This window comes from Apis mellifera, linkage group LG11, assembly GCF_003254395.2.
Source record: "Apis mellifera strain DH4 linkage group LG11, Amel_HAv3.1, whole genome shotgun sequence".
In the NCBI taxonomy this organism is placed as follows: Eukaryota; Metazoa; Arthropoda; class Insecta; order Hymenoptera; family Apidae; genus Apis; species Apis mellifera.
The window spans coordinates 1,298,036-1,312,338 of NC_037648.1; the positions used below are offsets into that span (position 1 = coordinate 1,298,036).

At 29.7% G+C, this 14,303-nt stretch overlaps 1 protein-coding gene and 1 long non-coding RNA gene across 12 annotated transcripts in view; one reads left to right on the forward strand and one right to left on the reverse strand.

Annotated features, from left to right (window-relative positions):
* The window catches only part of LOC408337, a 55,731-nt gene that overhangs the window by 27,819 nt on the left and 13,609 nt on the right, over positions 1–14,303 (reverse strand). For all 11 annotated transcript variants that reach the window (XM_026443573.1, XM_026443574.1, XM_006558545.3 and 8 more), the window contains 6 exons: positions 13,316–13,982; positions 11,337–12,147; positions 11,087–11,164; positions 10,078–10,283; positions 9,110–9,345; positions 34–458 (listed from right to left, as the gene is read on the reverse strand). In XM_026443573.1, coding sequence (XP_026299358.1) covers positions 34–458; positions 9,110–9,345; positions 10,078–10,283; positions 11,087–11,164; positions 11,337–12,147; positions 13,316–13,982 — 2,423 coding nt within the window. The remainder of the gene's footprint in view (positions 1–33; positions 459–9,109; positions 9,346–10,077; positions 10,284–11,086; positions 11,165–11,336; positions 12,148–13,315; positions 13,983–14,303) is intronic.
* Positions 3,732–6,495, forward strand: LOC107965169. The gene is made up of 4 exons (XR_001704748.2): positions 3,732–4,602; positions 4,756–4,863; positions 4,971–5,209; positions 6,408–6,495. It is a non-coding gene; the product is annotated as an uncharacterized LOC107965169 (long non-coding RNA).

Consider the following 14,303-nt stretch of genomic DNA (forward strand, 5'->3'; position numbering starts at 1 on the left):
TAATCAACAGAATCGGTCAGATGTCGAACTCACCTGGCAAGCGGTGGACCCGCGTCCAGGGCAACAGCTCCAATCCTGGGGACCCGCGCTCGTCTCCGTGCCAACGTTGCTCGTGCTTATGGCAACCGGAACTCCGGCGGGCAGCGGGAGGGACCCACTCTCGAAATAATCCCAGTCACAATCCTCCAACGACTGCGTGCGGCTGCCTGCGCGCGGCAAACCGTTGAGAAACGAGGAACTCGAGCAACTGCTGTCAGCGTCGTCCTCTTCCCTTCCCGAGGACGAGTCCGAGCTGATGAACACCAGCCGCCTGTAGTCGACCAACGGCTGCTCCTGTTGACCGCTTCCCGTGGGACTGTGCTGCCTTCCGTCCCGGCCAATCACGTGCAACGTTTGGAAACCTTGCAACTCCTCGGCACAACAGGTCCTCGCGTGCGATCGGCCTCTTCGTCTGGAACCTTTTTTTCCCCCCCCCAAAACACGTACGACGCGTGCGATTAGAAGACAGTGATAAAATCGGGGGGAGGGAGGGAAAAATGAGCAGATAAGGGGATTTTATCGACCGTTATTAGCGACAATTATCGCTATTGATTTCGATGTTATCGGAGTGATCGATGGAAAAGAGTTTTTTTTTTTTTTTGAAAAGTCGAGGGAAAATTCTTGATCATGTTCTTTTTTTTCCAATGCATCGTGCGATATAGACAGTACGATAACTTAGAGAGATATCTTATGTGTTTATTATTATTTCATTATTTGTAATTGTAACTTAAAAATTTGTAGAAATTTGATTTTTCACATTGGAAAAGGAATGCTTGAATATTTTGAAAGTCGAAATACGAAGCGTGTGAATATGCAAGAAAATAATTGGAAGAGTTTAATTTTTTTATTTATTAATATTGTAAAGCAAAGAAATATTTACGATACAAGATTTATGGAATAGATAATAGTATAGTAATATCTTTTTTTTTTTTATTTGTTAATAGCTAGTTGGAATATTATTGATGTTGAAAATTAGTGAAAATAATGAATTCATTGAAAGTTTACTCGTTTTATCGCAAGGTGCATCGACGAAATTACGATCTTAAGCAAATATTCCACGAAGATAATAAACGTGTTTACTCTTGACCACTAATGAACCATTTGGCGAATTTTGCTCGTTAACGATTAAACTATCCAGGCACGACAAAATGACTCACAATAAATGGCTGCACTATTATTGCGTGTATATGGTGCAATAAAGAGGGATTGAAAAAGAGAGGGATAATTTACTATAGAAATTTTTCAAGTATTTTTCATTCTAATTATAATCATAATAAATTACTTCCGATTAATGCAATCCATAATTCCATCAAGATTCGACGGATGAATCGACTTTCCAACTTCTTAAATCAAAATTCACTAAAAATCACTAAATCCATCTTTCTGTTCAAATTGTAATCATCGGAGTAAAATTTTGGGGATAACAGTAAGCATAAAAATTGAACAAACGATGAAAATCGTAGAAACAATCAAAAGAGAATAGTAAAGGATCTGATCATCTGATCTGGTCTTAATTTGCAGTTTTACCGACCTAGCAAAATTCGGAGCGGAAAAAGATGGAATGCGGAGATAGAGGGAATTAATTGTAACATATAAACACGTACGCCATTCTTTATTCGCCAAAAGTAGGCTGTTTTCAACGTATTATTTCTACCTGTGTGAGAATAAATTAATCTCGTCCAAATAGCCTCTAATTGCATTTACCTCGTCGTTTCCTATCACGTTTATTTATCGTTTTCAAAATTCAAAATGAAAGAAATTTTGAATCGTTATAAACGCTTGGACGATTTAGCAGAGGTAGAGTGCTAAATTTAGCGCGCGATTCGCGGAGAACACCTTAAACGGCCATTTACATTTCCACCAATGAGTTTCTCGTTCACTGTCACCTATCCCGATGTTTTCTTCGTTTAAAATTCAACGTTGTAAGTAAATAAATGTAAATTGTAAGTAACACATAAACAAAATGTAAATAAATTGTAAATAAATAAGTAGAAAAAGTAAATTGAATAAAAATATATTGAAAATTATTCAGTGTAAAACTACTGTAAAATAGTACTTTATTATTTTATTTTAATTTATAAAAAAAATTTAAACAACAATCAAATTGTTTTAATTCAAAATCTGATCTATTGTTTACACTATTTTTTAATTATGGCGAATAATAATAGATTACATTTGATTTGTATTAATTATATTCTCGTATTCGAATTTAACATATTCACTTTACGAAATAAGTTTTATTATTATTAAATAAATTATATAATATTATATATTTGAAATAATGCAAAAATGCAATTTACAATTTATTTGCAAATTAAAATTTGTGATTGAATTAAAAATTCCTAAACATCAATTTCTAACCTCACAAAACGGAAACATAGACATATAGTGCCGAACAAAAGAAGCTTTAAAGAAACATGACACTGTAAAAGTTGCAAGACTCGAGAGTATCGAATTCAATTCTGTATGAACCCTATACGGTGTCCAAAAAATTTCAAAAAATTATATTTATCACATATAATGACTCAATACATGAATTTTACATGGTATCCAAAAAATTTTAAGAAATTATATTTATAGTAAGTAGAATGACTCATATTATTTTTATACATTTAAATTTTTATAAATACATAGATTTTCATAATCTACTAATGATATATTAATAAATTTTGTATATATATATATATATATATGTATTATATAAAATTATAAAATCTCTGAATTATTCATAATATGATTATACCAATTGTACCAAAGAATAATAAATTGTGAATGTTTATACAAAACACAATTTTGTTGGAGACAATCAATGAAATTAGAGATTTATCTCATTCTTCAAATAACATAATGCATGCTATATTTTGAATATATCATACATTCAAATTTTTGCATAAATACATAAAAATCTTCTAATAATGAATATTCTATGACACATTATTTCCAACTCTATTTCAAATTTTATTTATACATAAAATATTCAAAAAACAGGATATTTTTCATTTTGAATACAAAAAATTTAATATTTAATAAAGACTTTAAATTTCATATTCTTTTCAATATATTTATTATTTAATTATATAATACATTTATTATATAATTATCTTTTCCTTATCTTAATCAAGTTAACAAGTTAAAAGTTGCAAGTGATTTCATATTTTTGCTAATTTTTTAATATTAAACCTATTAATTATAATACGTATCTGAATATATGTATTGTATAGAAATAACTAATCAAATACTAAATACAATCAAATATAATCAAAATACCATTATAGAAATAATTAGATACATATAGTTATCTTTTTATCTAAATAAAAACTAATATTAATTTTGCCAAAAGCACTTGTGTAATTGTAATAGTTATTTTCAAATAACAATGATAAAATAATATATAATGAATAAAATAAAAATCAATCTGAAACCAATCAATTTGACTTAATTTAACTATTTCAATAGTAAAATAAATTAAATAAACTATTATATGTCTTTTCACTAATTTTCATATGTATGTTTATATCTTATATTATTTTATATTATATTATATATTATATCCCTTACTAAATAAAAACTAATATTAATTTTATTAAAAGCAATTACAACAAATCTAGTCAAGTTAATTTGATTTAACAATTCTAACGTTAAATTATTCTATTTTGAAAATATATACAATTTTTATAATTCTGTCTACTTACACTTGCAATAATATATTCAAATACTCTTATGAGTCACCCTATAAAGCACCAATACTCCCACTAATGCTCCTACCAAGTGTTCACCAGCAACTGTCACTGTTTACAGTTCTTCAATTCCCATCTTTAACAACATTTATAACTCACTATTCCAACCTCAAAAACACCTGCTGGGTCATACTTGCAATCAAGTTCACGAACCTTGGTCAAATTGACGGAAAACTTGGCAAGGGTCTTATCCAGTGTATCGCAACGGAGACCGGTGCGTACTCAGGATCTTTCGTCATCGTCTCGAGGTAAACGACACACTGTCAAAGAAAGAGCAGTGGCGATTCGCGTGGGCTACCGCCAGAGAACTAAGAGCGTCTGAGGCACACCTGAATCCCAACAGCATCGGTCACTACCTTACTACAGCGCGGAACAACCTCTATAGTGGCGTCGTTGTGTATATTGTGACGCGTATACTGGGTGACACAAAAAATATAATGAAAAAATAGATTGTGATGTCCATGAAAAAAGGCGATAACAATAATATAATCGTCAGTGAAGATTAATCAGAATTTAATCATGCCTACCTCTAGACTAATAGATAATAGAGGATGAAGACAATTGTTTTGATCGAATTGGGATTTTAATGTGACTGGAATTAAATTATAATAAGTATATAGAATTATAGCAGTAAGTACATAAATATTGTGTATACTGTAATATTAATTAAATGCAATTATTTTTTATCTTAAAATAGAATATTAATTTTTCAGGCAAGAATATATATGTTTTTAATTATAAAATAAGAAATATGAATCATTTTAATGAGACTAATTCATATTTGGATTAAATGTTATATACAAAATTAGATTTTTTAATATGTAAGGTAATGTAAAGTTGTTTTTAATATAGTAAATAAATAAAATTTTTTATTTTAATAGGATTAATTCTTTTAAATGTTATAATGTATAAAAGATTAGCCTTTTTTGATTTATAAATAAAAAAAAAGATAACAATTTCATTCAAATTTAATTTTTAGTAAAACATGTGTATACATGATTGATCAATATAAACAATTTTTGTGAAAATGAAAATGAAAAGAAGAAAAAATTGTCTCATTTGCAATTGAATAATATAAATATTTATGGTAAGTAAAAGAAAAAAATTGTTTCAAGCGAATATAATTTTTCTACATAATCAAAAATGATCGTGGAAAATATAGAGTACTAACCTTTCTTAATTTTTTTCTCGTAGAATTTTAAATATTTGGATTACTATAGATCGATGTGAAGCTCACTATTGAAATGGCAGCGATTATGCAGAATTTGCGACACCTTGTATAAGCGTCGCAGGTGAGCGGACTATGGAGCGAAACAGAGAAGTTGTTATACTATTATTTCTATGCTGTTTTCCTGAGCACCGCTTCGCTTCGTCTCACCTGCTTGCTTACTTGCTTCTCCTGCGCTCAACCTTGCCTCTCAGGGTGTTAATATGTATGTATATTCGTAGAAAACCTTTGTAGGATCGATTCTAAACGTCAAAACAAAAGTTGATATACAAAAATATCGATTATTATTTATTATATATTAACTTATAAATAATTGAAGTTTAATTTGGATGAAGTAAGATGGAGGATAGAACAAGAAGTTAGCATGATGAAGATAGATTTATCTTGTTCTAACCTTCAAACTTAAAGTAATTATAAGTTAATAAACAAGATTCCAATCTTCAAACGATATTTTCATATCAACTTTTGTATTGTATTGTATTTGAGAATCGATTCTTCAAAAATATTTTATAAATATCAACAATATATATATTATTATTTAAAAATCTTGTATATATTCTTGTTTTTATTCATAAACTTTAATATACGAATCATTTTTTAATCAGATTATTAATACTTCAAACTTTCTTCTTTTGTATATCAAATTAAATAACCTAGATACCAGGTGATTAATTATTTTTTTTAAGAATTAAAAAAATAAAAAAGAATATTCATGTCGTATATTTAATCCTCAATATATAAAGTTGGATTAAAATAATTATTAATTTCTCTGTTTAACTGTAAAATTTTATTTTGGTCATATTATTAGAATTACAAAGGAAAAATTTGCGAATACCGTAAGAGAGGAAACAATTGAGCCTAAATTTCCTCCTATTCCTTGTACCGATATAAGCATTATTCAGGAGAGTAGCTAATTAATTAGAAGCGGATTATAAGTGGGCGTGTTGTTCTCACGTTTTCAGCAAAGATTTTCTGAACAAGCTTCATCCAACGATGTTGTTATGGAATTATAATTTTTTTTTTAATTATACCTGCTCTCTTTGATCGAATAAATTATTCTCTGTTTCCTTTCACATGTAAAGAATTAAAAAAAGAGAGAGAAAAACAAATGATTATCGATAACAATAATAAATAAATCTAAAAATGTAATACCCATTTCGAGTTCACACAATTTCTCATCAGTTAAACATTTTTAAAATCGATTTTTCTTTTTTTTTCAACGAAAACAGTTCGTTTAAATAAAATTTAATTTTGAAAAAAATCACTTTATTTCGAAGAACGTGTCTATCCTATCCAAAGAATGTAGAAAAAAACTATAATCCCGGCGTAAAAAAGCAAAAAATACATGGACACGAAGCCGGTGATTAATAGTTGGCATATTCTTCTCACGTCCATGTTTGCAGGATGCTCGGGTCCCTCCAGATTGGATGGATATCTCACGCCGTGAAACATACGATTTGCATTCAACTCGGATCCCCTGCTCGTGGCTTGTATCATGCGAAATGCACCGAGAACAACGGTATACGTGGATTTTACGCTCGAGACTGCTGTATCGAATTTTTTACCAAATCGATCGAAATCGTGTGAATTTTTTACCGACCGAGACTAGAGAAAAGGTTATTTTTTTCTTTCTTTTTTCTTTTTAGTAATAGTCGTTCAATTTTATTATTAATTTTATACCGAATTAAATTATTTATTTAAATTGTGTTAAATTTATCATTCGATGGAAATATTTAAAAGAAGGGAAGATTTTTTGATAATTTTAATTTCAGCGTTATCTATTGATTTAAAATGTTTTTTAATTTAATTTTTTTTTATTAATTTGAATGAATTATTATTATTATTTCTTTTATTTAATTCGATTAAAATTCCCGTCGATAAAAATATCTATCGACGACCACTTCTATTAATATCTGTCGTCCCTGATCACGTGTTTATATGCCCACTTATTACGTATTTTTCACACGTTCACCGATACGACTGGACTGTATATGCAATATTTTTCTTATCAAACACGATTTCGTGTTTGAAGTTTGATACGGAAACAATATCGCGCTCACAACGTTGATAATACTATTCTGGAGTTCGCAGGTTTCACGAGAGGCATGGGCTGGTTTTATACGGGGCTAGTATGCCAATGGTTTCGATAATCGATGGACTTATCCAAGCATGTGTTACATACGCAAGCTGGAAGCTGTTTCTGGCAACCATGCCGATAATGTAGTTTTAATTACTGTATAGAGATACTGTACACGTTAAATTCAATAATATTTCAAATGAATTTATAAATTGAATTATATATTATAAATTATATTTTTAAAAATTATTTGAAACAATTGTTTCAAAGTGATTACTTTTTTATCTAATTCAACTGTTTTTTTTTTTAGGAAAAATGATGTTGACTTGAAACAAATTTTATCCAATACAAGTACGTTGCAGTAGAAAAATATAAATTATTTATTATAAACAAACTGTATGATTATAAAGGAAATGATAATCATTAAATTTTAGAGGAGAAATCAAATAAGATTAAAAAGTATTATAGAAGAGTAAATGATATTCATTTCAAGATAAGTAACTAACTATTTATAATTTTATAAATTATTAACAAATTAATCAATAAATTGTTAATAAACTGTATGATTATAAAGGAAATGATAATCAAATATTATATTAAATTTTAGAGGAGAAATCAAATAAGACTAAAAAGTATTATAGAAGTGTAAATGATATTCATTTCAAAATAAGTATATTAAATAACTATTTATAATTTTATAAATTATTAACAAATTAATCAATAAATTGTTAATAAACTGTATGATTATAAAGGAAATGATAATCAAATATCATATTAAATTTTAGAGGAGAAATCAAATAAGACTAAAAAGTATTATAGAAGAGTAAATGATATTCACTTCAAGATAAATGACATTAAACTATTTATAATTTTATAAATTATTAACAAATTAATCAATAAATTGTTAATAAGCTATATGATTATAAATGAAATGATAATCAAATATTATATTAAATTTTAAAGGAGAAATCAAATAAGACTAAAAAGTATTATAGAAGAGTAAATGATATTCACTTCAAGATAAGTAACATTAAATAACTATTTATAATTTTATAAATTATTAACAAATTAATCAATAAGTTGTTAATAAACATATCAAACAATATCGTTTCAGGCAAACAAGATAGTCCATAGTCAGAAGAATATAGCGCATATTACACGCAAATGTACACACAAAATGCATAAATGTATGAAGGCGGTCGCGAAAGCGAAATGTTACTCGCTCCTACGATAATTAGTAACTCTATTAGTTATGGCTGTGCCTTCTAACCAAGCCTTAGAATACAAATGCGAACGAGCCTTCCGATCTGAGTGTTCAGTTACACCTTATATCTCTACGCTTCGTTCCACTGATTAATGTACACACCGTGGCAAATCGTGCCTTATGATTCATGAAATCGATGAAAATTTGGCGGATGACATGCCGTATCCGATTTTTGATTTATATACCTGCGATTGTTCGTCAAACCGCCGATGGCAATTGGCGGTGAAAAACGCACAGTGTTGTTCTTAGAAACGGATACTCGATTATGGGGATTGAATTGTTTCATGGATCGTTTGCCTCGCCAAGATTTCATCGTTACTTTCGTTTGTTTCTTTGTTAACAAGCTTGATGTGCATCCTGGTGATGCATTTAAATGGATAAGCTAAGTAAGATTGCTTTTATGCAATGTTATGGAGGTAATGAGGACTGGTGAAAATGATAATTTTTTTGCTTTTAATCTGGCAAACAAGTGTAATTGGAATAATTTTATTTCAAATAATTAGATATAGTGCAGAAAATTTAATAGTGGAAATTCTCTTGTTGATGTAAATGTGTAAATTTCTATATTGTTTTTCTAGAAATAATTATTATGAAATAATGTGTGGATATAAAATTCTATAGATTAATTATTTAATTCTTTGATATAGGGGATATGATCTATAAATGTAAATTATTGTTGAAATAATTAATTTAAACTTTAATTTTTAAAGTTAAATTGAAATGATTAAACAAACAGGAGTAATTGAAAGCGTATATTTACATACCTTGAGCGTCAAATTGTCTTCTTCTACGAAGCATGCTTCTTCCTTGAGAAGAAACAGGACCTGTTCTTCCATGATTATCATCGTGAGGATCATCTTCACCTGCACTTGTTGCGCTATCGCGTTGCACTACTTCATCACTTCCGATCGTCAATGGAATCGTGCCACTTCCGTTACCACCGAAAAATTTCACTTTCCTAGCCAGTTCTACGTATCCATGAAGACCAGTCTCACTTAATCTAATCGAAAAAAAAAGTAAAAAAATAAATAAATGAATAAAAGGTGAACTCATCAATAAATGATAAAAAGATTAACAATAATAATCAAAAGTAACAATAATAATAATAAATATATACAAATAAAAAGTTGAGAAAAGAATAAAACTAATGAAAATTCATAATCTAATATCTTTTAGGTAAATATGAACCATTATTTTTTACATCTATTTGTCTCATTTATGAAAAGAAGCATTTATGCCTCTCATTACTAAATAATATTTTAAAAATTAAAATTATCTTAAATATTATTCATTCTATAGTTACAATATATATTTTATTGAAGATGAAAGTACAAAAAATATATTTCTTCCTATAATGAAATTTTAAAATTATAATTACATTTTCTCTTCAGGTGATATCATAAATGATAAATATTAAATATAAAAACTTTCTTGCAAAAGAAGATTACAAAATAAGCTTCTATTAATCTTATTCTTACTTTTTTTTTTTCAATACTTAATACTCTAAGAATATTTCTTAAAACTTTAAATTTAAAATTTCCAAAATTCTTAATAGCTATATTTTGTTACAGAAATTCTTTTCACAGATTTCTAACACACATACAGATGGCTGAAACTTCCGCTATTACTTCCTAATGAAAGATTATTCGAATTGATCATTCGAGGCACGTGTTCTGACGATGGTGAGCTAAGTTTCACGATTTAACCGTCGCGTGATTTAAATTGCACACACCTCACACTCTCGCTACCGCTACTCTCGTATCTAGTACTGCTATTCGATTCCCTTCTGGTCCTCGTGATCGCATCCCGTATTCTTTGGGATGCCGAGCACGAGTCGCCTGTTTTCCGTGGAAGTGCCGGGGTTGGCTCGCTCTCGCTCTCCCTTGGGCTGTATCTCGAGGATCTCGTGCTCAGTGGGCTCGCTTCCGGAGATAAATGCTGAAAAGGAATTTAATATTTATTCCACCATCTTTTGAGAGATTAAAAAATAAAATTGAATTGAATAGATTGAAATGTTTTTTATTTAAATAAACTTTTTCTGTGTCGTTAAATAGTTACGATTCAAATTATTATTAAATAAATATATGTTTCAGATACATTGTGTAATTAGAGGTAAATTGGTATCAGAAGGCTGATATATAAATAGCAAATATGTATCCATTTTTTGAGTAGAACCGGTTTTACTTACTTGAACTGAAAATTGACACATATGTTGCATATTTCCATGGAATAGTATAAACACGAGTTGAAAAATTATTTCAAATTAGAAGAAAAATATGTAGAGAATTATTTATTATCTATCTTTTTTATTTTAGGAAAATTATTCATCTAAATATATTATCGTTTATAAATATTGCTTGATTTAAATTAAATTTTTTAAAATATTTTTATTTATAAATGAAAAATGAATTGATAAAAGTTTAATGTCATAAAAGATAAATCTTTTTTCATGAGTAAATGAAATTTAAATATTTGACAAATGATCTAAGATCTAATTTTAATAATTGATTAAATTATATGTAATCCTATTTTAAAAATGGTAAAAGCTTCTATTTATATTTTAATACAATAAACATGTTGTATAGTAATTATGGAAACATATAATTTCATAAATGCATATCTATATTATTATCCCATTATTCTTTTCTTTAGATAATAGAAAGCATTACTCATCAGCAACAATACATCATGTTACAACATCAATGCTCAATGAGTCTAACAGTGAGAATTGGGAAACTTACACTGGAACAGCGTTTATTGGGAGTGTCATCCGTGTCATCAGGATTAGAAAACTCCTCTTTTGAAAATTTCCTCCGTACCTAGATCAAAAACAATTGTAAAAGTAAAAACAAATTCAAAATATTTATATTAAAAAGTATACAATTTATTAATTATAGAAACTTGATCAAAATTCAAATCATCATTCTTACAGTTTGTTAATTGCAATAGTAAAATCAAACTATTAAATCTCTTAGCAAAATCTCAACCTACCACTTGAAAATCGTCGGATCTCCTTCCATGTATTCCAATATCCTTCCTCTCAAACGTTCCAAACGCATTGCAATCGGGTTCAGAATTTTCTATCAAACTCTCGCTAATCTCCTTCATAGAGTCCTTATTCTTATCGTTCTCGAATACTTCTGCCTCCTCGACCATCGACTCTCCTTCTTTCCTCGCCTCCGTGCATCCAAGTATCTCCTCCTTATCTCCTTTCTTCACGCCCTCTTGCTCTTCCACCAGCTTCTTCTCGTCGTTGACGACCACGTCGAGCATCGTCTGTTCCTTGGCCTCCACTTTCACTCTCTCATGCTGGCTCGCACATGGCCCTTCCTCGTCATTCCTCTTCCCATCCAGGCTCTCCTTGCTACCTTCTCTTGCCTTCGCCTTTCCTTGTTCGTGCACCGTCGACTTCGATTTCGACGTGGTCGAGACGCCCACGCGTTGTTCCTCCGTCCTCTCCTGCTTCTCTTCTTTACCACCTTGCTTTCCTTTTGCAGCTATGGCCGAGCTATTCGCATTTGAATTCAAACTATCCCTACCCACGTCCTCGCGGCTGTTGTCCCGCCGGAATAGCCGTATAACGTACTTAGAGTCCTCCTTCCCTGTCGATTGGACGCCAGATCCACGAGTTTCCTCTTTCGTTTCTTTTCTAATCGATTTGGACGAGCAACGGATGTCGTCTTTGCTGTCCTGACGCTTCAATCGGTCCTCCTTGACACGGGGGGAGAGCAGTTTTGGGATCAAGCTAGGCAAACTTATATCCTCCCGGCTGCGACGCAGATCGTCGGTACTTCCTCGATATCTGAAAAAAGTTTTGGTGATAATCAGTGAAAATTATATATCGTTTTTTAGATACAGAAGAATTTTTGTTAACAAGTAGTAAATGGAAGATGTAAGTCACTTCAAATTATCCTTTTGTGTACAAATTTAATTTGTCTCTTTATATTATTAAAATTTAATAAGTATTATAAGTGGAAATAAAATATGAAATTTAAAGTTTTTATAAACACTTTGTGTCAAATATTATATATAGTTAAACAAATAAGATTTATAATAGATATAAAAGTTCCAAAAATAATAGTAATAGAAAAGATAGCAAGAAAATTAAAACTTTAATTTAAGAAACGATTAAAAAATTACATATTTATAGACAGTAATTAGTAATTACTGAATAGATATATATATATATTTAGTTCAATTCTTAAGTTTTCAAATTTATGAATGAAAAATATTAAACTTTATTAGATTCTTGCATTCTTATTAAATAAATTATCTCATAACAGAATGATTTAACACAGAATTATTTTATTGAAAGTAAATTACCCAAATATGATTCTGTAATCATTCATTGACAAAAATTCCTCAAACCTAGAAAAAAATTACTACCTTTGAGGTATGAGAGAACGTTTAGGTGATTCTTGGGGGCTTCTGATATCCTCAAGTAAGAAGATGTAAGTCACTTCAAATTATCCTTTTGTGTACAAATTTAATTTGTCTCTTTGTATTATTATATAGTGATTATTAAAATTTAATAAGTATTATAAGTGGAAATAAAATATGAAATTTAAAGTTTTTATAAGCAATTTGTGTCAAATATTATATATATATAATTTACATTAAACAAATAAGATTTATAATAGATATAAAAGTTCCAAAAATAATAGTAATAGTAATAAAAGATAGCAAGAAAATTAAAACTTTAATTTAAGAAACAATTAAAAAAATTACATATACATAGTAATTAGTAATTACTAAGTAGATATACATATATCTTTAGTTCAATTCTTAAGTTTTCAAATTTATGAATGAAAAATATTAAACTCTATTAGATTCTTGCATTCTTATTAAATAAATTATCTCATCACAAAATGATTTAACACAGAATTATTTTATTGAAAGTAAATTACCCAAATATGATTCTGTAATCATTCATTGACAAAAATTCCTCAAACTTAGAAAAAAATTACTACCTTTGAGGTATGAGAGAACGTTTAGGTGATTCTTGGGGGCTTCTGATATCCTCAAACTCCTTGCAACTTCTCTTAAATATCGGTATATTCGATTTTCTCTCCCCATGCTTAATCGTGCCCGATTTTATCTCCGGTGAAATAAACTTGGACAATATCCTCGGTGGTTTTATCAAAGAAATCCTCGGCGTGCACTGTTCCTGGCTACCGCCGACCTCTTGCTCCTGCTCTTCGATTTTCGTTTTATTACCGTTGGCCAACAACGATCGCTCGTTTCTCTTCGTTTTTACGGCATCCAACGATGCCACTTCCTCTTCCTGTTTATTGCACGATCTCCCCTCCCCTCCTCGTTTCGGATTCGTTCGTTCGTTCGTCTCGACTCGAGGCGTGAATTTCTCTTGAACAGAGATCGATTCGCTCTTCGTTATTATCGCATCTTTGCATTGAGCAGGATCCCCCTTCGCAGGATCGTTACGGTCGTCGTCGTCGGTATGTAAGGTTGCCTCGTCGATAACTGGTTCCTTCGCATTATTCGATGTTTCGACGTCGCCCGGTTTTACGATTTCGCTCCTCGCAATGATTTCTCGGTATTCCTGATGACGGGACGGCAAACTCCGATATACTCGAAACTCGGCCGATTTCCTGGCCGCTGACCAGCGTGTGGGTGGACCTGTACGCGCGTGCAAAGTGCGATCGATTATTTATCGTGTTTCTTTTTTTTTTTTTTTTGCTAAATTATTTTAAAAATTTATTTTTACTTTTTTAATTAAATTTTAAGCATTCTTCTCATAACGTGCTGCTATTATATAATTGTAACTATTATTTTATAACGTTTCCTGAGAACGCATTTTAAAATAAAAATAAAAATCGGAGATAATTGAATTAAATATTTCATATTAATTATTCACGTAAAATTTGAAATATTCAATATAATATGTATATATTTTTATTTGTAAAATTTTTGAAAAATTATTTATACATATAACGTATA